This window comes from Telopea speciosissima, chromosome 6 (genome assembly GCF_018873765.1).
Source record: "Telopea speciosissima isolate NSW1024214 ecotype Mountain lineage chromosome 6, Tspe_v1, whole genome shotgun sequence".
NCBI lineage: Eukaryota > Viridiplantae > Streptophyta > Magnoliopsida > Proteales > Proteaceae > Telopea > Telopea speciosissima.
In genome coordinates, this window is record NC_057921.1 from 61,801,855 (window position 1) to 61,822,311 (window position 20,457).

At 39.1% G+C, this 20,457-nt stretch overlaps 1 protein-coding gene across 1 annotated transcript; it reads left to right on the forward strand.

Moving 5' to 3' along the window:
* Positions 1–474: 474 nt before the first annotated feature.
* LOC122664631 (kinesin-like protein KIN-UB) lies at positions 475–16,598 on the forward strand. Its single transcript, XM_043860539.1, has 19 exons — positions 475–754; positions 3,663–3,763; positions 3,885–4,007; positions 4,548–4,733; positions 4,870–5,091; positions 5,214–5,370; positions 8,034–8,183; positions 8,413–8,501; positions 9,007–9,210; positions 11,694–11,840; positions 12,814–12,948; positions 13,051–13,182; positions 13,299–13,437; positions 13,532–13,624; positions 14,969–15,094; positions 15,203–15,328; positions 15,781–15,924; positions 16,147–16,275; positions 16,360–16,598. The coding sequence occupies exons 1-19, from the start codon at positions 556–558 to the stop codon at positions 16,518–16,520; spliced, it is 2,763 nt and encodes a 920-aa protein (XP_043716474.1). The 5' UTR covers positions 475–555; the 3' UTR covers positions 16,521–16,598.
* The last annotated feature ends 3,859 nt before the right edge of the window (positions 16,599–20,457 follow it).

The window sequence follows — 20,457 nt, forward strand, 5'->3', positions numbered from 1 at the left end:
ATATCTATTTGATGTGACTTACAACGTGGAAAATATATAAGTGACGTGGGAAATCTACGTGACTGGTAATGATTTTCGCAAAATCAGATCCCTTTTAAAATTTCGAAAATGTTAAAAATATAAAGCTAAAAGCGGGACCCACACTCGCTCGCTATGCTCTGCTCCTCCTCGCTCCTCTCTCCCCATATTTTCTTTGCTGTCTCGTTTACACTGCTACCCCTCCTCGAACTAGCAGAACTGGATTGCTTGGTGGGCCCATGCCCACTACTCTACGGACAATCGGACACAGACGAGCACGACCCGATCTCCGCTGGGCTCTCCCTTTTCTCTCTGGAACGTGCTTTTGAAAACCGCAGTTTTTTCCTTTCTCTATGCCCTTTTTATCGCAAGTTCTGAGTCCCATTTTTATCGATTTCACAGCGGATTTTGCTTCACTTCTTCCACCATTTCTTTGTTTTTGATTCCCAGTGTAGTCTGTTCTAGGTATAAGGTTCTGAGATTTCTAGATATATAGGCTTTAATGACGAGGAGCTAGGCGTTCTAGGAGTTTAAATCATGGCTTCCGGTAGTTATAGAAACGGAACTGCAAAGGGGACAGTGAGGGTAGAGAGGCCTCTCTCCCTGAATTCCAATATCAAGTCTTCTTCGTTCAAGTCCAAGCCCGCTCCTGCGCCTTATTCTCATGCATCTGGTATTCGACGGAGCAACTCCGGGTTGCCTGGTTTCACTGGAGCAGTCAAGGATGATGCCGGAGGTTGGTTTTTCTTCTGTGTTTTCTTGTTTTAATTGAATCAGGCACTGTTTTTCTCGGTAAATTTGCTTTTGTTTAGTTCTGGTTGCTGCATTTGATGTCTGAGGGCACAGAGATCTGTTATTATTATTATTAATTTCTGTATTTGTGACGTTATCCTGAACTCTAGATTTGAGATTAACCTGCTTGTTTTTTGCTTAGATTTTTTGAGGAATGTCGGTTTTTAAAGCATTTTTTGAATAGGTAGCGGTTCCATTAGACAGGAATGGGCATGGAAAAGCTGGATTTATTTTCATTCCATACTAGGTTTTACTCGAGCAGAGCATTTAGGGGTCACGCTGTAGATAAGAGTCAGGACTGAATGTTTTCCTCAAGGTGGATAATCTCCTGGATTTTCAGGGGAAAGTATGTTAGTTGGACGGTGGGTTTTATGTAGAAGAGAAAATCTTAAACCTGGTACAAATTCCAACTTTTTTGTGCTTCTCTTTGCATGTGCATTTTCAAATTTTGATTGGCCGAGATTCACCTTCAGCTTATAGGTAGGTGTGGCAAAGGGTGAAAAACCGTTAATGTGTTTTGTTGGAAAAAATTATTCTAAAGGCACGTATGCACTAACGGATCTTAGAGAAATACGGAACCGACGTTGTTGTCATCCAGCGTGTGGATCTTATACGGTGTTGGAAGAAACTGTGTGTGTGCAGTGTCCAATAACTCAGCTTCCTGTTAACTTTACTGTGTCCCAAGGAGTTCATTATATGCTGGCCCTATGGATCTGTCCAGATTTTATTGTATCATCTTAAAGATATTTCAAACTAACTTCTGTGACAGACCCTGTATTGGAGAAGCTGGTCAGAAATGCTTCGGTTTTGGTTAATCAGGAAAATGCTAAGGTCAAGCACAGGTGTACCATTCATGGTATTCTGTATATTGATATCAATTGTTCTTAAATCTTCTTTGGAGAAATGTCTTGGGGCCAAGGAAATCTAGTCCTTGGTGCTGATTCTTATTCTTTGTCAAGAATTTTTGGACAATCTTGTGGCCATTCAAGTTTCAATTTTTGGCCCTCAGTTGGAGATCATCAGTAAGAATGATGTCTGGTTCATGGTCCATCATTCCATCAACACCAGCAAATGAACTATCCAGATTGATTAAGTTAATTAGGCAAAGCGCTTGGGATAATAAGTGACTTCTTGCAACAGGTGTTGCCAATTTGGTGGTGCACTAAACAGTGTATATCTCTTCTAGAAATACGGAGAATCATAATATCAGTAAGAGCTAACTATGATTTCTGTAGTAGGTTGGTGTTGATACTAAATAGGCGAGGTTGAAACTTAAAAGGGGGAAAATCCTATGGTTGAATCTAAACTGATGATTCCAACTTAACTACTATGCATGGTACCTCTATTTCCCATAGAATTGTCTAAACTATCTACATGGAGATCTAACAGGTATGAAACATCTTGATAACAAAGAGAGACAATTATGGCATATACCACTACTTGGATTGGTTATCCCCATAAATAGTAAGCTAAATAAAATAGAGGATGGCAAAATGATCAAGTATTCTCCTACCTATGACAAATTAATTTATCTACCTGCTTTGCTGCAACTGTTTGCTATTTGGCATATGATTCACTAGCAGCTCATTTTCTTCTAATTTGTTATGTTTTCTTTCCTGAAGGTGGTCAGAGATTTGGGGTTTGAAAATTGGTGAAGAAAGTTGTGTTCCATTGTGTTGTAATATGGGTTCAAGGGTAGAATTGTCCTTGTACCAATTCCAGAATGTTCTTCTTTACATTATAAATAAAGATGGCTGTAGTCACTTTGACTCAAGTCAGTATTCACGGAATTCAACCTGATATCAAAGCAGGTAGGGGTCGCGGTATTGAGTCCCTTTGGGAGCAAGCAGGTGTTGAAATTATTTATCAACCCGTGTCCCCCTTTGGATAGTCCGCCGTGTTAGAGCTCCTGTATGATATACATATTGTTTCCCCCATTTCCTACAAGGTCGTCTCTTTAGAGGAAGCGGTTCCAACATGGTAGGGTAATTTTGTCCTTGTACCCATATTACAACACATTGATGTATCAATAAGTCCTTGAGAACATCAGAGAATTTGCTAAACATAGAGAAAGGAAGAAGAAAGAACATCGGAACTTAGATCTAGGGAGGGTTTCTAACACTTGGGAAGAAGAGAAATACATCAATGTACGGTCTGGTCTAGATGTAATGGAGATCTAAGTCATCTATTGGATAGTGTTTAGAAAGCCAGGAATTTTCCAGAATCACAGGATAGGGAATTTACTAGGTTTCAAGAGAAAATTAATAGCATTAAATCAGAGAATCTGATCTGACTAATAAGCTGGTTGAGTACGTAGGATATTCAAGAGAACAGAATACCAAAAGCTGAGTCATCCGAGGGTCAGATTCTGAAATATTGAAATATCCTTCTGGTGGTAGGAAACTGGAAAAACCAAAAAAGAAACAGAAATTGATGCAGGGTTTTAAAGATCTCAGAAGAGAATTCTATATACGTCTGATTTAATGAATAAACATGAACATGGAGCCATAAACAGTAACAGAAATTAAGTTTAGCAAAGCAAATCCAGAAATATCAGTTTTGAAGAGTTGAGTGGGTGGCAACTGGACTCTTGAAATCGATGGGGAAGTTTATGATTTGAAAACAGAAGCCTATTAAAGGTTAACAGAATACCATTTAGTTTTAGCAACCAGAATGAAGGAACTGGAAAGAATAAGATTTGCACAGGATTCAGAAAGATAACTGTACTGATCTGAATAAATAGACATAAATACTCGTATCTTTCTAAATACTGATCAGAATAATGCCGTTTATAAGTGTATTTAGACATAAATACTCATATCTTTCTAAATACTGATCATTCTGGATCGCAGTTCCTGGAAGAGTTCGAGTTTCTGTGAGAATGCGGCCCCAGAATGCGGAGGAGCTGGTGGCCGATGCAGATTTTGCTGATTGTGTAGAATTGCAGCCAGAGGTTTGTACATTCTGCATGGCAATATAAAAGATTACCCATCCCAAAAAAAAAGATTCACTGGGATGTTTCATGGAAAGTTGCTTCTGTATTGCTAATATCTGATTTGATTGTCTCAATTCAGCTTAAAAGGTTGAAACTTCGCAAAAACAATTGGGATTCAGACACCTATGAATTTGATGAAGTGCTCACCGAATTCGCATCACAAAAGCGTGTCTACGAAGTTGTGGCAAAACCAGTTGTTGAGGTGCGTGGGATTCAAAACTGGTTCAAAGTTTGTACTGTACATTGTTATAGTTATTTATATATTGTAATTTCCGTGTTATACAAAAATTATAGTGGGGTTTCTTTGTCTTCTGGCATAAGTTGGGAAATGTCTGTTTTGCTCGACAATTTTTCTGTGCTATACATTGATGGTATACTACTATCCAGTCCCTAGCTACAAAGACATGGCCACTTTTGCTTTTGTGGAGCCAATTGATGATTCATACCCTGTCTAAGATTTCAACAATGGTTCGAACTTAGGATTGAGGATTGACTGTTTTTTTTTTTTTGGGAGGGGGGGTGTTTGGTCTCAATGTGTCTGCATGCAAAATATGGGCCTTAAGGGTTTCTGTCCTCTTTGTAAAGGCTGTCATCCCATTGTTCTGTCCCACCATGTTAACATTATGGTAGATATATAAGAAACATGTGTGACATGTAATTACTCATTATGAATCTGTTTTATCCACTTTGACCTGACTTTCAATCATATGCAGCTGTGCTGATGTATCATTTCTTTTTGTAGAGTGTTCTCGAAGGTTATAATGGGACAGTGATGGCTTATGGGCAAACTGGTACCGGGAAGACTTTTACCCTTGGACTGCTGGGAGAGGAGGATACTGCTGCTCGTGGAATTATGGTGCGCTCTATGGAGGATATTCTGGCTGATATTTCTCCAGAGACTGATTCTATATCAGTCTCCTACTTGCAGGTTGTTAGTCCTGTAGAATGGTGTATAACTGCACAGACATTATTAGTTAAGGCCACTAGTGCATGCTTATTGGTTTTCAGCCTCTGTATTACAATAAGGGTTATTCCAACTTCATTGCTTTTACCAATTTGTGCAGCTTTACATGGAGACCATCCAAGATCTCCTTAATCCTGCTAATGATAACATTTCCATTGTGGAAGACCCGAGAACTGGAGATGTTTCATTACCGGGTGCAACTGTTGTAGAAATTAGGGGCCAGAAGAGTTTTGTAGAGCTGCTTCGATTGGGGGAAGCTCATCGGTTTGCTGCAAACACAAAGCTGAATACTGAATCTTCTCGCAGTCACGCTATTCTAATGGTAAATAATTGCACTTTTCATTAGCATGGTGCACTCACATAGAAGTTCATATGGTCTTGTTGATGGTTTTTGTACCTTTTTAAGATTTGCTGAAGTTTAATTGAATTTGCTTTCTCATGCAGGTACAGGTTAAGAGGTATGTCAAGGAAAGAGAAGCAGATCTTCCAAGTGAAAATGGCAATGCCTCCCACTTGAGCAAGACTATAAAGCCACCTGTTGTTCGGAAAGGCAAGCTAGTTTTGGTAGATCTTGCTGGTTCAGAGCGTATTGATAAATCGGGCATGTGATCACAACTTCTGACTATTAATTTGTTTTTCCCTAGCTACTGAGCAATCAAGATATTTACAACTAAAAGGATCCACACTCCAAGAGGATGGGGGGAAAAGAAAAAGGAAATTGTAAAGTAGAAAGGAAAATATCCATTGTGACCACTTCTGATCAACCAAAACACCAGCAAGAGCCAACCGTACCCAATGTCTCCACACCTTTCAACCATGCCCACTGCTCAACAGCTCTGTCACAAATGATGAAGCCCCTCAGCCACAGTAATACCACCAATCCCCCACATGGGCAACTAACCCCAAACAACAGTCATGCTATGCTTCCACTTTTCTCTTCCTATAGGGGGCTATGCTACTCCTAGTGATGGTGTTTCTCTGCAACTTGATTGCTTTTAAACCCTCCATCTGATGTAGACAAATATTACAGCAAGCACTATAATCGCAAGCCTAAGAAGAACCAGGTCCATACCTAGGCCCATGGTTCTTCAGCTGGACTTTTGGTCCAGGCCAGACCAAGCCCATGGTCTGGGTGTTAGCTGGTTTACTAAAACCCAGAATTGTGGGGGGGGGGGGGGGTTATATGTAGTTTCTATTAAATACTAATGTTTTAAGTTTTCTTTCTTTTATTTAGTTTTCTTATTGCACAAGGTGCCTACTATATGCGTAGGACTCTTCTTTAGTTACTTTCTATTTCTGTTAGAGTGCTACAAGCAACTATTTATTGTAAGGGCCATTGTGCCTATACCCCATGATTTTATGAATGAATGAAGCTTGGTTTTTGCCATGGTTGCTGTGAGATGCAGTTGAGAGGGGTGTGGTTAGTGAGAGATTGTCCAAGGCCATAGGTGAGAGGCCTTGGTCATATCCCTCTTCTTCCTTCCCTTTCTCTTCTTAGTTCTATTTAGCACTGCTACAAGGTCTGATCAGTGAGGTATCAAACCACCCTTTTCCTCACTGCTGTTTGAACTCTTGAAGAGTGTTCCATCAATCCACCAAACTGAAATCGAAGTCTTCCTCCAACCCTGCGACACTGCCTGTTAGTCTCCATTTTACAGCAAGCTTCAAGTTCCTATAACTCCAGTTCTGGTCAGCAGTTCTACTCCAAACATTTGAGAGTGTAAAGACCTTCATTGGCCTCCTCCTTCGATAGTTCTTTCAGCCATATCCAATGGCTAGTTTGTTCTATGGGCTGTAAGTTACTAATTTTATTTCAGGTTTCTAATTCCGACCTTAGGTTGTTGTGCCACATCCAGCAATCGATTCTTGCTGATTTTCTGAAGTCACAAGGAGCATGCCAGCTCCTTCCATTGGCTCCATTTGTGGTTTCCATTGGCTGGTACTGCAGGTTTAGTGTTTTTAGTAACTAGTTGCTAATTGGGTTTGAACTTGTAACCAGTTATCTTTCCATCAGATGATAGATAATTTAAGGGTTTGCTAATGTAACCGAGACCTCTACTGATACAATTTGAGGATAATATAACCCAGGGCTTGTGAGTTATGCATAGTTACTAATTTTGACAGCAATTTGCTATTTGTTTTGTTCTGCTGTAACTGTCAATCCAACAGTTGGATTGGTTCCAACTTTGGGGGTTATGGTACTGTTATTGTTTCCTTATTTATTGACCTAAGTTTAGGTCTAATCCAAGCCCTAACATTGTGGTTGTTAAAGAAAAGGCGTACCCAGTGCACGAGGCTCCTGCCACTGCGGGGTCTGGGGAGGGTCATAATGTACGCAGCCTTACCCCTGCTATGCAGAGAGGCTGTTTCCAGAGACTCGAACCCGTGACCACTTGATCACAATGGAGCAACCTAACCGTTGCACCAATGGTATTTAAGTCGTCTATATTGCTGTACAACTGTAGCCAACAGTCTTACTTGTAGGTTAGGAAGTTGTTTACTGTTTACTGAGCATAGGCCCCATTACCATCTCCCCTCTTACTCAAAATCCAAAGGCAAGCCTACCTCAGAAAAAACTGAGGTGGCCTTATCTTTCTTCTAGTCTCTTGAAGAAAGTAATGGTAAAAATCTCATCCGCCCAAAAACTGATGCCTCATTGTATGCCCAATTGGTGAACATATTATTATTACCTGGAACTTGTGCCTCATAAACCAGGTGCAACTCCGTATCCTTGCCTAATTGATATGCTCTCCCTTCTAATAGCATTCAGGTTTATATCTGGATTAAAGGTGATGCAGGATTCCTGTTCCATAACCCTCATGGACAAGTGGCCCCTGTGGCGCCCCCCCCTCTGTGCAATCTGCCCTTTTATTCCTTATCTTCGGTAGTTGCCCATGCAACCAAATTTCGTAGGAAAAAAACATGTGTTTTCCTCTAGTGAGTCTCCCCAACCCCCCCCCCCCCCAAAAAAAAAAAAAAAGGAAAAAGAAAAAAAGTGCATGATCATAGCTTTCATGGGTTTTGTGCCAACCTAGTAGTAATTAAAGTTGCATTATCTGTTCTGGTTCCATGGAATGATCAGTAAATGCATCATATAGGTAGCCTAGTACGGCTTGGATTTTTCCCTCCATCCCCCTCAGTGAAAGTTTCATAAAATTGTGACAGGGCTTGTCACTGTTCTTCATTATAATGTTAATCACTGTAATTTGAGCTAGATTCCTAAATTGCTTAGGGAGATTCTTATTGTACTTTTTTTGTTGGCAGGAAGCGAGGGGCATACTTTAGAGGAAGCTAAATCTATCAATCTCTCGTTAAGTGCATTAGGTAAATGCATAAATGCATTGGCAGAAAATAGTGCACATGTGCCGGTTCGTGACTCAAAGCTTACGAGGTTGCTTCGAGATTCATTTGGGGGTGAGACACTTCATATCTTCTCTAATGATTTGATTTGAAATAAATTTGATAAAGGAGCACATTTTATATTGGTATGTTACCAATATTTAAGCATGTGATATGGTTAGGTGTAGATCCCTCATCCCCCAAATCTATTATCCCAAGGCTTGGGGGGGGGGGGATCCAAGCGAAAGCGAGTGTTGATGTGCACTTCTGTATATGTGTTACTTGACATTAATTAACTTTACAGGTACAGCAAGAACTTCGTTGATTGTAACAATTGGGCCATCTCCACGACATCGAGGAGAGACTGCAAGTACCATAATGTTTGGACAAAGGGTGGGGCTTTACATTTCTGTTTGCTCTGTTGTTCTTAATAGTGGTTAACCTCTAGTCTCTCAAATTGTCATTGGAGTTTATTAAGTTTAACCTGGAACCATCATGTTGGTCTGCAAATTTTATCCTCAATACATTCTGAATTGTAAAGAAAAATTAAAGTCCTTGAATCCTCTGATCCAAACCACTTTTTTTTGCGACAGAAGCTGACAATCTGAGGAGCCATGGTGCAAGAATGTTGTTTTTTTTTAATTGACACAATTACTGTGACTTATGCTATTTTCATATTTATTAGATTTTGTCAGTATCTTTGTGCATGTAAGTACTGTATTCACAAATTTTTTATTCATCTTTGGAATGCTTGTTACTACTGTATTTGTGTTTATGCTTTTCGCTTGGGAATATTTTTCAGGAAAGAAATTCTGGGAACATTGGTAACACTTGATATTACATGATTGGATGGTCTGTGATCATTTATGAGTTGCTAAAAAATTCCCCCCTCTTATAGGCTATGAAGGTGGAGAATATGGTGAAAATAAAGGAAGAATTTGATTACAAAAGTTTGTCAAGACGTCTTGAGATTCAATTAGATAAACTCATTGCCGAACATGAAAGACAGCAAAAAGCTTTTGAGGATGAAGTTGAAAGAGTAACTATAGAAGCACAAAATCACATCTCTGAGGTGGAAAGAAATTATGCTGATGCTTTGGAGGTTAGTTCTTCAAGTATCTATCAATCAGGCATCAAAATGAACTTATTTTATTGTTCAACCACAATTATTAAATGCACATGCATTGGAAATTTGCCAGAGCAAACTGTTATTCATGGGTTGGGCATTCTGTGCTGAAGAAAATATTTTGAATCTTAGATGCTTTTTCCTTATACTTTTATTCTTCTTCTTTTCATCCCAAGCCTTTGGCTTGTCTCAATATTGACGTCCTCTTTTGTTTTTTGAGCTTGAAAAAATTTTAGGCAAAAGGTTTTATGGACAGAATCACCCATATAGAATATATGGATGGGCAAATCTACTTTTTCCATGTGGAAGGCTGACATGACAATTCTCACGGTTGGATATCGAGGGAATGATTTGGATTGGCCACTAGTCAAACTTCAGAAGATTCGATCAATAACCCTATCATGGATTGGCATACCTTCTGATGTAGTCCTAGGTAGGAGAAGTCCCACTAGGAGCCAGGAGAATGGGTTCACCTAACAAGGCTTGCCGATTGGGACAGCTTAGGCTAAATAGGGCAGAAATAAGGGTTAGGGTTAACTAATGGTAATGGGGTTTATAGGGTTTTAATATACAGGTTTTAAAGGTCTTAATGAACTAGGTTTGGTTAGGTTTGAATAAGTTTTTAAATTTCCGAAATTCTAGGTTTAGGGTTTCGGGTTTTAGGTTTTAGGAAAAGAGATCAATTTAGGGTTGGGAGGGGGAATTCTGGACAGCGCTTCTGGCCGACTGAGAAGGGCAGTATGGGGAAGGTTTGAGTGTAATATGGTTAAATTCTGTAGGCTGGTTAGGTCTGGGCAGGTTTCAGGGTTTTGGGTTTCAATGATAGTGAGGGAAATTTAGGTTTTTATGGATAGCTGGGGCTGGGAGTTAGGTCGAGTGTAGGGTGTGGTGTAAGGGAGCTGTGATCCAGTTTTGGGTGGATTCTAATGAAGGAATGGTGCTGGACAGACTTTAGATGATCTAGGGTTTAAAAGGGGTCAATGGGTTTTAATGGAAGCTTAGGTTGGAAGGTTAGAAGAAGAAGGGGAATGCTAAACAGTAAAATAACTTACTGAATTGCAGGTTCTTCAATGGCAGCTTGAAGATGAGCTTGAGCAGGACCTCCCGATTTACAAGATGCAAGGAGTCGCCGGAATCCACCAGCCCTTCTACCTTGATATGACTCACAAGGCCTCCTTGATACTACCCTCAAGGAACACTCTCAAAGAGCAAGCAGCAGCATTCATGGCAGCAGCATAAAGAAACGATTTTTTTTAAACATAATTGGTGGGGGAGCCTCTCCCACGATCTGTTATTAAATAAGAGGCCAAAGGCCTAAATCCTAAAGCTATTACAACTTAATCTCCATCCAAAATCGTGGAGAGGTACAATTAAGTGTTTTAAAATAATTCAAAAAGTATAAAAAGACTCAATTGACCCTAATGACTTAAAAACAACTTAAACTACTTAAAATAAAAGAAGATTCCCTACTAGCCAATAGGATATAAGAACCTCTTAGCCAATAGGATCACTTCACTTAAATTAAACCAATTGAACCAATTGGATGCAATCAATTTAAACCGGTTCAATTAAAAACACAAAATAAAAACTAAGTATAGAACTAAAATAAACTAAACTAAGGCTCCTACTAAAACCCTAGGCTTAGGGTGGGGCTTCTTCAATTCGAGGAGGCTAGGGTCTGCATCACCTTCCCATCTATTTTCTTGCTTCTCTTGGTAGTTCGTACACGCTACACCCTCTTTGTTGCCCTGGAGTTTTCCATGCTTTGTTTTGCCACGTTGCCAACTCCGATCAGGCCGAAATTTGACAGGTGGGCAGAGGACCTTGGTGTCTACCTGTCCACAATATTTTAGTCTCATCCATGATCCAACATACCACGTGGCAGAACTTGATGCGCATCCATAGATTCCATATGGTGTGCCTGTCCATAGATCCTGCTCCTTAAATTTAGTACCCCCCCCCCCCCCCAAAACAAGAAAAAAGAAAAAAAACTTTATAGTGGCGTGTGGTCTCTTTCCATTCCTACAAGATGTCTGTGAGTGTAGACTTCCTGTATTAGTATGTATTGTTTGCAACTGTAATGATGTAAGGATTATCACAGTTATTTCAGATAGTGTAATAATTAACTGAGGGGTGCAAAAGCAAAACCTGACATTTGGCTCCCTCGGCAATATTCTCTCTTTCCAAAGCAGTTCTCTATGTATTTCGCTACTTTTATAGTAAAGATGCTATTGACCGTTCTACATTTTGCTGGAAAAAGTTTATTATGATGTCCAACACTCCCAACTAATTTATTACTGTGACAGAATTCCAGATTTGGTTTTATTGTCGTTTGATAATGGATATTTTCCCTATTTTACTGTGGAATTTTTGTATTAGCATCATATCATGCTTAGCAAGGCTGGTTTAACACTTGGCTAAAGATGTAAATTTTGGTTTCATGCGTTTTCTTTTTCTAGAAGGAGAGATTGAAGTACCAGAAGGACTATTTGGAATCCATAAAGAAACTTGAGGATCAGTGGGTAATGGATCAGCAAAAGCGTGATAATGAGAAGAGTAGAGTGAAACATAAAGATGAATGCTTGGACAAAACATGCAGCAGGGAGGTTCGTATCCATTTTCTTTAACTTCTTTGAAGAGATTTTCTGGTTGTTTGAATTTGCTGTCATTTGCAATTTCATTTTTCATGCATTCTCTCTCTCCTACCATTCTTCATACTAACAGTGTAGCATAAGGATTCATTGCTTCTGGAATGTGCTTGCCAATCTTGATTTAGGAGTTAACGATGCATTCTTGCTCATCTGGTTAACCAATGTCAATGGTCATAAGAAAGTAATAGAGTTGTAGTCATTTGGTTTTGAATTTTTATAAGCTTGTTTATGAATACACAACTGATGCCACACATTGTGTTGGTGTCTATAAAAAATATAGCTTGAAGTATATGTCGCATAGTTGTCATGGCGTCTGGGCAACCTTGGGCATTGGAGGAGGGGAAAAAAATCAAGGTGACACCAACAAGGTACCGCCTTGGTGACCAAGGTGCACCCTTTCAGCAAAGGGCGCCTGGATGCTTAGGTGACACCTTGACAACTATGAGAGATGAACTAGACTTGGCTTATAGATTTGGCCTGTTACAATAAAAAAACCCGAAAATATTAAGCCTATGGCCCATATAACCCATTGGACACTCAAAATTCATCATATTAATTGATTCTTGGTCCAGTTTGATGGCCTAGTTTGCTTGTTTTTTTGAACTGCATTAGAGAGGTGAAAGTAAGAGTTTTGTGGTTGTGAGAAGCTGTTACTATTGACTGATTTGTTTCTTGGTTTCGTACTCTGTAATGGGTTGGGGGGGGGGGGGGTTGGTGGTGGGAAGGGATGCGTTAATGAAGATATACCAAACATTATTGAACATTTAGCGTCCATTCTTTTCTTTTTTGATACGTTCTTAGCACCCATTCACAGATGATTTTTTTTTGTGAGAGTTACCTGTGTTGGTGTGACTATTTTTTTTTACTGACTATCACCTTGTAGAATCATTACTGTGGAATGACCCTCATTTTTCATTCTGGTGGGCAGGGTCCCTTGGTGCCTGTTTCTGAGGAAGTCACTGAACTCAAACAGTTGCTGAAGAATGAAACTCATTTAAGAAAGGCTGCTGAAGAAGAAGTGAAAATTTTTAAAAGTCAACTAGCACAATGGAAGAGTTCTGAGGTATAATGAATCCATCAATCAATGAGTATTGTTCTTTGATCATCAGTCAGTTTCTTTCGGAGGTTTTTATTTGTGGGCTTGCTCGTATTTATGTTACCATAGGCATCTGGAAATGTTGAGATATTAAAGCTCCAAAAGATCCTGGAAGACGAGGCACATCAGAAAGATAAACTTGAAGAAGAAATCACAATACTAAGAAGTCAGTTGTTGCAATTGAGTTATGAAGCTGAGGAGGTATGCTTTTTGAAGAGTTCAACATGATCATTAGGTTTAATTCATATTTACATGCAATTATGGAATATTTCAAGTATTTGCGTATTGGTACCTAATTTATTAGTTTCCTCTTCTAGACAAGCCAAAGTCTTGAAAGAGGTGGCCCTGGAAAAATCTTCACTGGTTTGGATTCCCTCATGGCTCAAGTTCGGCATCCACAAGTCAAAGATTCAGGAAATGGACAAAAAGCCTCCATTGCAAAAATCTTTGAACAAGGTAGTATAACGGACTGACAAGAAGATTACCTAGTGCCTATCGTTTACCTAGCAACCTTTGTTTTCTCTCTCTAAGAAATCATTTTCTCTTGCAGTTGGATTGCAGAAGATCTTGTCTTTGCTTGAATCAGAAGATGCTGATGTACGGATTCATGCGGTAAAAGTTGTGGCCAATCTGGCAGCTGAAGGTAGTCTTTTCTGTTACTTTATCCAGTTTATGCTTCATTTGTTTTGTGTGCAGGGAATTGACACCTGCCTTCTTTTATATTGTATTTAAGTATAATCTAGATTAGCTTGACATGCATCAGTAAGGGCCTTGAAAGGGTGATTCTGGAAGGAAGCATAGTTACTGTTGTGTATGATGCTGGAGAACTGGAACTCTTTTCTCTTCTTTTGTCCCTCCTCTCCTAGTGATTTATGTTAGCGGTTCGAGAATAAAAAGAAGGATTTGGTGAGTAGCAGTTTGCCTTAAATTCAGGAGGCTGAAGCTGGGAATAATAGAATGAACCAAGTTGAGATCAATGAGTCCGAGAATTTTTTAGTTTGCTTGAGTTGGATTGTGCAGTTTAAGTTGAAATGGAGCTGTAGAATGATTAGTGGTGAGATATAGATAACAGCCTTGTAGAAATTGCAGGATTTGAATTGTATAAAGATACGAGGAATGTGCAGATCTCCTGGGTTTCTGAGATGGAAAATGGAAGTAAACAGAGTTCTGTTGAAGCAGATGGTCGATGGAATGACAATCGCCCTAAACAGGGCATGATTTTGAGGATCAGTTAATATTGTTGCAGTGTTGCTGGATCACCACGATGGCTATCATTCTATTAGGCTTTTTCTCGTTGGATCAGCTGACCTGAATCAATCCAGTTTGGTAATTAAGGAATGATCTGTTGCATCAATCAAGTGAGCAGTCAGACCTCAGATCTGCATTCGGCTTGAAACAACTTCTATGCCAAATACTAGTTGTGCATAGGTATTAGCACTAGATTGATGGGCTTATGAATATAATAGTATAAACCTGTCAATAACTTGGTAATCTCAAACTTCTGTCATTTGGAAAACCAAGTAAATCTTGCTTAGGTGTTTGAGTTGGCAAGTTGTCTTTGAATGGAGTTCAAGAAGCCTAGTTTCCAAAAATGTTTAGGGCTTTTTTTAGATGTATTATTTGGTTTACATATTTAGAAGCAGGATAAGTTCCATTCTTGGACATTGTTGTTTAGAATGGAGTATCATATCCTAAAAGCTCTGAAAGAATATTACCTAGGTCAGTTCAGAATCATCTGATAAAGCTGATTTTTGTGTGCATAGTTTTTTGCTAAGTTCATCTTGTTGGTCTTGACTTCTACACCTAACAGGTTGAAATGTGAGTTTGAGACTTGTGTATGACTCCTGTTGCCCTACCCTAGCCCCTAGGGGCTTCTTTCATAATTGATCTGTTTCCAGCTAATTTTAATCAAATCAAACAGTATATATTGAATATCTTTTTTCAGTGGTGGTGATTGCTTATTATGACATACACATGACATGTGCAGAAGCAAATCAGGAGAAGATTGTCGAAGCTGGTGGTCTTACATCCTTGCTAATGCTTCTTAGAAGCTCGGAGGATGAGATGATACGCAGAGTAGCTTCAGGTGCGATTGCCAACCTTGCAATGAGTGGTAAGTTTTAAAATGTCTATTGCTGATGTTTTGCTATTATAACTCACTATTGTTTACGATTCAGATTAGTTCATACTTCCACACTATTTACCTTCATCATTGTTCCAGAAACCAACCAAGAACTTATAATGGCTCAAGGTGGCATTAGTTTGTTGTCAATGACTGCAGCAGATGCTGAGGATCCACAAACTCTTCGAATGGTTGCTGGAGCCATTGCAAATCTGTGTGGAAATGGTAAACGTCCCCATATCTTCTGTTGATTGTAATATTTGATGTGTTTGATGCTCTTGATAAGGAAAGCTCTCTTTTTCTTGGATATGAATATAATCTTGTTGTAACCAAGGTTGGTTACAACAAGATTGTAACCATACTTTTTTTGTCCCTTGTCTTATTCCTAAAAGTTATTTAGTCATGGGTAAAAAAGGGTTTTCAAAATAAGTTGAAAATGACTTACCATTATGTAATTTTCAAAAGCTGTTATTGTCCATGTGAAATGACTAGATTATCCCTGCATTAAATAATTTTTTGGAATAAGAGAAGGGGCAAAAAAAGTGAGGTTACATCTTAGTTCACCAATTTGGTGACAACAAGATGCACCTTTTTTTTTAATAGTCGTCAGTTCATATGATTGGAAGGCTTCTGGTAGGAACCTTTGTCACTAAGTTCGTCTATACCTGTTTGTCTAGATAAGCTACAAACAAGACTAAGAGGTGAAGGCGGTATTAAAGCATTGCTCGGAATGGTGAGATGTGGACATCCGGACGTTCTTGCCCAAGTTGCACGTGGAATTGCAAACTTTGCAAAATGCGAGTCCAGAGCATCTACTCAAGGTAAGCACCTAATAAAAAGATGGTTCTGAAGCATGCAACTGTTTTGGGTTGTGTTTTTGACTTCTAGTTCTATTTGGGAAGTTGAACTTTATATTCAACGAATTTGTTCCATATAGGGGAAACCTGACTGGTATTCTGCAATATTGTGTCCCTTTCAAATTGGATGTAAAAGATCATGAGGTTTATGGATGCACAATAACAATCGTATTGTTCACACAACAGGAACAAAGACTGGCAAGTCTCTCCTGATTAATGATGGCGCACTTCCTTGGATTGTACAGAATGCAAATAACGAAGCTTCACCAATCAGACGCCATATCGAACTTGCACTTTGCCACTTGGCACAACATGGTTAGTAAGCTCAACTCTTCTGATGCAGAAACATGGAATCTCCTCACACATTGTTGGTTGAAAACTTGGATTTCTACAATGCAGAAGTGAATGCGAAGGACATGGTTAGTGGAGGTGCTCTGTGGGAGCTGGTCCGTATTTCAAAAGATTGTTCTCGAGAGGACATAAGAACTCTTGCGCGCCGGACACTTACTTCGAGTCCTACTTTGCAAGCTGAACTAAGGCGGTTACGGATAGAGTGTTGAAGATTATTCTGCGAATAAGCAGGCCAACAAAGTTTTGCTAGAAGGATGTGGGCTTGGTATGAGAATATGTTTATCTATTTATTTTTCACCCTTTCTTTTGTTTGTGGGGGTTGGGGGTTGGGGGTTGGGGGGGGGAGGGGTGGTTGCATTCCAATGCTTGCTTCGTTCAAGTGAGCCCTCCAAGTGTAACCTTTTAATATGAACGTTGTATAAAGTTTTGAGAATGGATCATCTGCATGTACATGTGAGAGGCAACCACATGTCCTTTTTGTTTTCATAAATACCCCTCCTCCTGTAAATTATGGGACATGTGGTTGCCTCTCACATGTATGTGTACCTACACGTACATGCAGAGGAGCTAAACTCGAAGTTTCTGTGTATATGCAATGAAAGAGAGACTTTTTATTATCGTATCCTTGAACAGAGACATTTGTTTCATTATGAGATGAAAAGGTGAAAGCATTGGCTATTTCCTGGGGCTATGTTTCTTTGGTAGAAGAGTTGAAGTTGTGTATTGTAATGTTTGAGGGTGATGCATCGTCCGTGTTTCCAGCTCGAACTGGTTGGACACCAGAAACAATCAAATCGAATGCTTAACAGTTTGGTTTTTGTTATTGGGTTTTTTGAACCGGACACAGACTGGATGGACCAAAACCAAACTGAACCTGAAAGAAACCAATAAAAAACTGGAAATTTTGATATAATTACTTTTTTGGCGTGATTAAATATATATAAACCTGAAAGCGAAGTAGTAACAACTCGATAATGGACCAGTAAGCCTGTTAAGCCATTTCAATAAAATCCAAAATGAACCGGACCAAAATTGTTCAAATCTGAATGTCACCTTAATGGTTTGGTTTTGGTTTGAACCGGTACATGCAAACATGATTTGGATCGACTGAACCGACTGTTTGACATCCTTAGCGTCCATGAAATTTGCTTGGTCAGCAGTTAGCAGTCCGGTCCTGCCGATGGTACAAGTCTGCTTGAATCTTGTATTTCCAGGTCTTAAAATAAGGAAACTAATTTGTACACACTGCCGATGGTACAAGTCTTCTTACAATCTCCGCCCTAATCATGTGGGGCCCATGTACAAGAACTGTGAGGCATTGGCTTGACATGGGAGATGTCAATACACGTGGGCAGCGAGCGTGTAGATTCCTCCCTCTATAATTTAGATTTAGGAAATTACTCCTAATTTTAGACTTTCTCACCCAAATAAGTCAGGGGAGAAAGAATGGCACTGGTCGCGTGCAGAATGCAGCCCCCTGTGCCTAGATAGAGAGAAGTATGAAAGGACTGTCGCCCCACCATGAAAAGACGAAATCCCTAAAGGCACAGAGGTCAATTCGTGCTTCGTGCAGCCTTGTGCCTGAGCATAGGGTTGTGTGCCGCACGCAACCAGACAACGCTCTCTTTCCCTTAAGTCAGGACCTTAAATTTGACATGAACAGTGAAGCGAATCATCCGTATACCAAGTGATCTTGAGTAGCCTCACTTGAAAGTGGGAGGAGAGAAATAGACATACGGACATACGGAAGCGCTAGTGTGACTGGGAACCCAACCCCTAATCATTATATATCTGAGATGGTATTATGTTACAGTAATGTAGGGAAATAAGCTGCCGGGCTTGGAGGGTCAGAGGTTGGACGAGTCCAGCCCACAAGTTATATCAAACCTGATGTAGTTGATAGATGTTGTTCAATGTGCTTCAAAGGCAAGAACTGTCCTCGAAATTTCAGATTGATGAAAAAATAGGGTTCTCTATGCTTACAATCTCTTAGTCTCTTGGCTGCTATAAATTCGTAATGTTAATTGTGTTTGTTCGAGCAGGGTCGTGGATGCTATTCTCTAGAGTGTCTATTGGTCCTTCTCTTGTGTAAACCTTTGGGTAGTTGTTTTCTGAGGGATCCTCCAGTAGTTTATTGAGTTAGATCTCCCTTCCCTGTATATTTTGTTTCTTCTTCAACCCATTAAAGGATCATACTTATCAACACCCCCCAAAAAAAAAAAAATTCATCAGCCAAATATAGCATTTTGTTACCATATTAGATGGACCTAGGCCTGTTGTTGAGACCAAGTTAGGCCCACCATAAATTTTAGGGTCGGGGCTGGACTAGACAAATTTGGCTGATATGATAGATCTGGGCTGATCTGGTCTTGTGCTGGCGGGGGGAGAGGGGGGGGGGGGGGGGGAAGAAGGGGTTGGGTTGGTTGTGTTAACTTTTTATGAGCCACATAAGTTGTGCCTTGCAGCTACTAACAGAAGCTGCACTTCATCGTCACCTAAAATGAAATGGTTTTAATTAACCTTGAGGCTTAGCATCAAGTGTAGATGATCTTCACAAAGAAACTGGACTCACTTGAATTCACTAAAACAAGAATGAGTTCCCTTTTATGCATTCGCCTTATGCATAAATATGGAAATTCTCCTTCTGCATATCTACAATCATGGTGTGTGTATGTATGTAAAGGCTCCTGCCTTCATATATTATCAAGAGAGAAGAATCTAAAATTACTTACAATTGATCATTGGACATGCATTTCTCTTATCTTTGTAGCTATCAGTTATTGGTTACTCACATCCGATGTGGGATTATTACTTATGCAGAAGGACCCTTTCCCTCGCCCTACCTCTATAAAGATATGACGATGTCACTACTTTGGCACTGATACCATTTGTTAGGGACTTAGGTAAAACTTATCCTTAAAAGCTAGCCATTAAGTAGAGGGTAAGTCAGGCTAGTCACATCTGATGTGGGATTATTGCTTCAATCTTCCACGCGGAACCCCAACATTATTTGTGTATAATTCGATATGATGCTTTTCCCTTTCATCTCATCATTCCGTTGAGCTTAACTAGTTTAGGATTTGGATCTTATGATTGATGATCTGAACAGTCTTACCTATAACTTTGGATCTACTGGTCAGAATTGCTTGATAAATTGACTATTGCAGAGGTCAACAATGACTGTGAGCAAGAAGTACTACTTCAGAGTGAATATTATTCTATATGGCTCACAATTGTTGATTATTCGAATAAACTCAAAAGGTTTGTTTTGTTTTCTACCGAGTGGATCATGAATTTATTTGAAATGGCTTTAATTTGTTTTGTGAAATCTCTCTCTTAATTTATTTCCTTAATAGGTTGTGAAATGTCTCTTTGGATAGATTTGAACTTGACTATAAGGCTCAAATATATTGCATAAGAGCACTCTACCAAAAACCAAACCTTATATAGCAAGTGTTTCTATTTTGAGCTCATATTTGAATAGATATGATGAGATTGATTGAAAAGCTCAAAAGTTACTTATGGAACATATCATTCCAATTAAGAAGGTAAAATAACTAGCTAGATTAAGAAAAATAAATTAATAAAGATATAATGCAGAATTTGACTTCCATGACCTGTCATTGTGATTTTTACGGAACCCAAATTAGTTTTTGGAACCTTAATCTCAGTGTTGGAATTCAATTAGTACCAAGAACTCTTGTTTAGCATAGATTCATTTCCATATGAACAAAAATTGAGCCGATTCAATTGACTAGTGACTAGAAAAGATATAACAAGAACAAAGGTAGGTATTAGTAAATAGATCTAACTAAAAACATTTTCATTTTTATTTTATACGTGAAAATTTTCAAAATAGAATTGAAGTAAATATAGATGGAATAAGACAACTTATTTATTATTAATTAGATTTATTTGAATTTCTAATTCTAATTTTTTTTTGGGGGGGGGGGGGTATGAGCTTGGCTTGGTGAATTTAGTTTACACCAGGTTCCTCCTTGATATTTCTTAAATGATTTCTATAGAAGTTGAAAGATCACAAGAGAAGATATGATGAAGGATGGTAGGATTGAGTCCATAGTTCAGTACTAGCTGGTAATAATTTGAGAAAAAGAAAAAAGATTGAATATCAATCATGATACCATG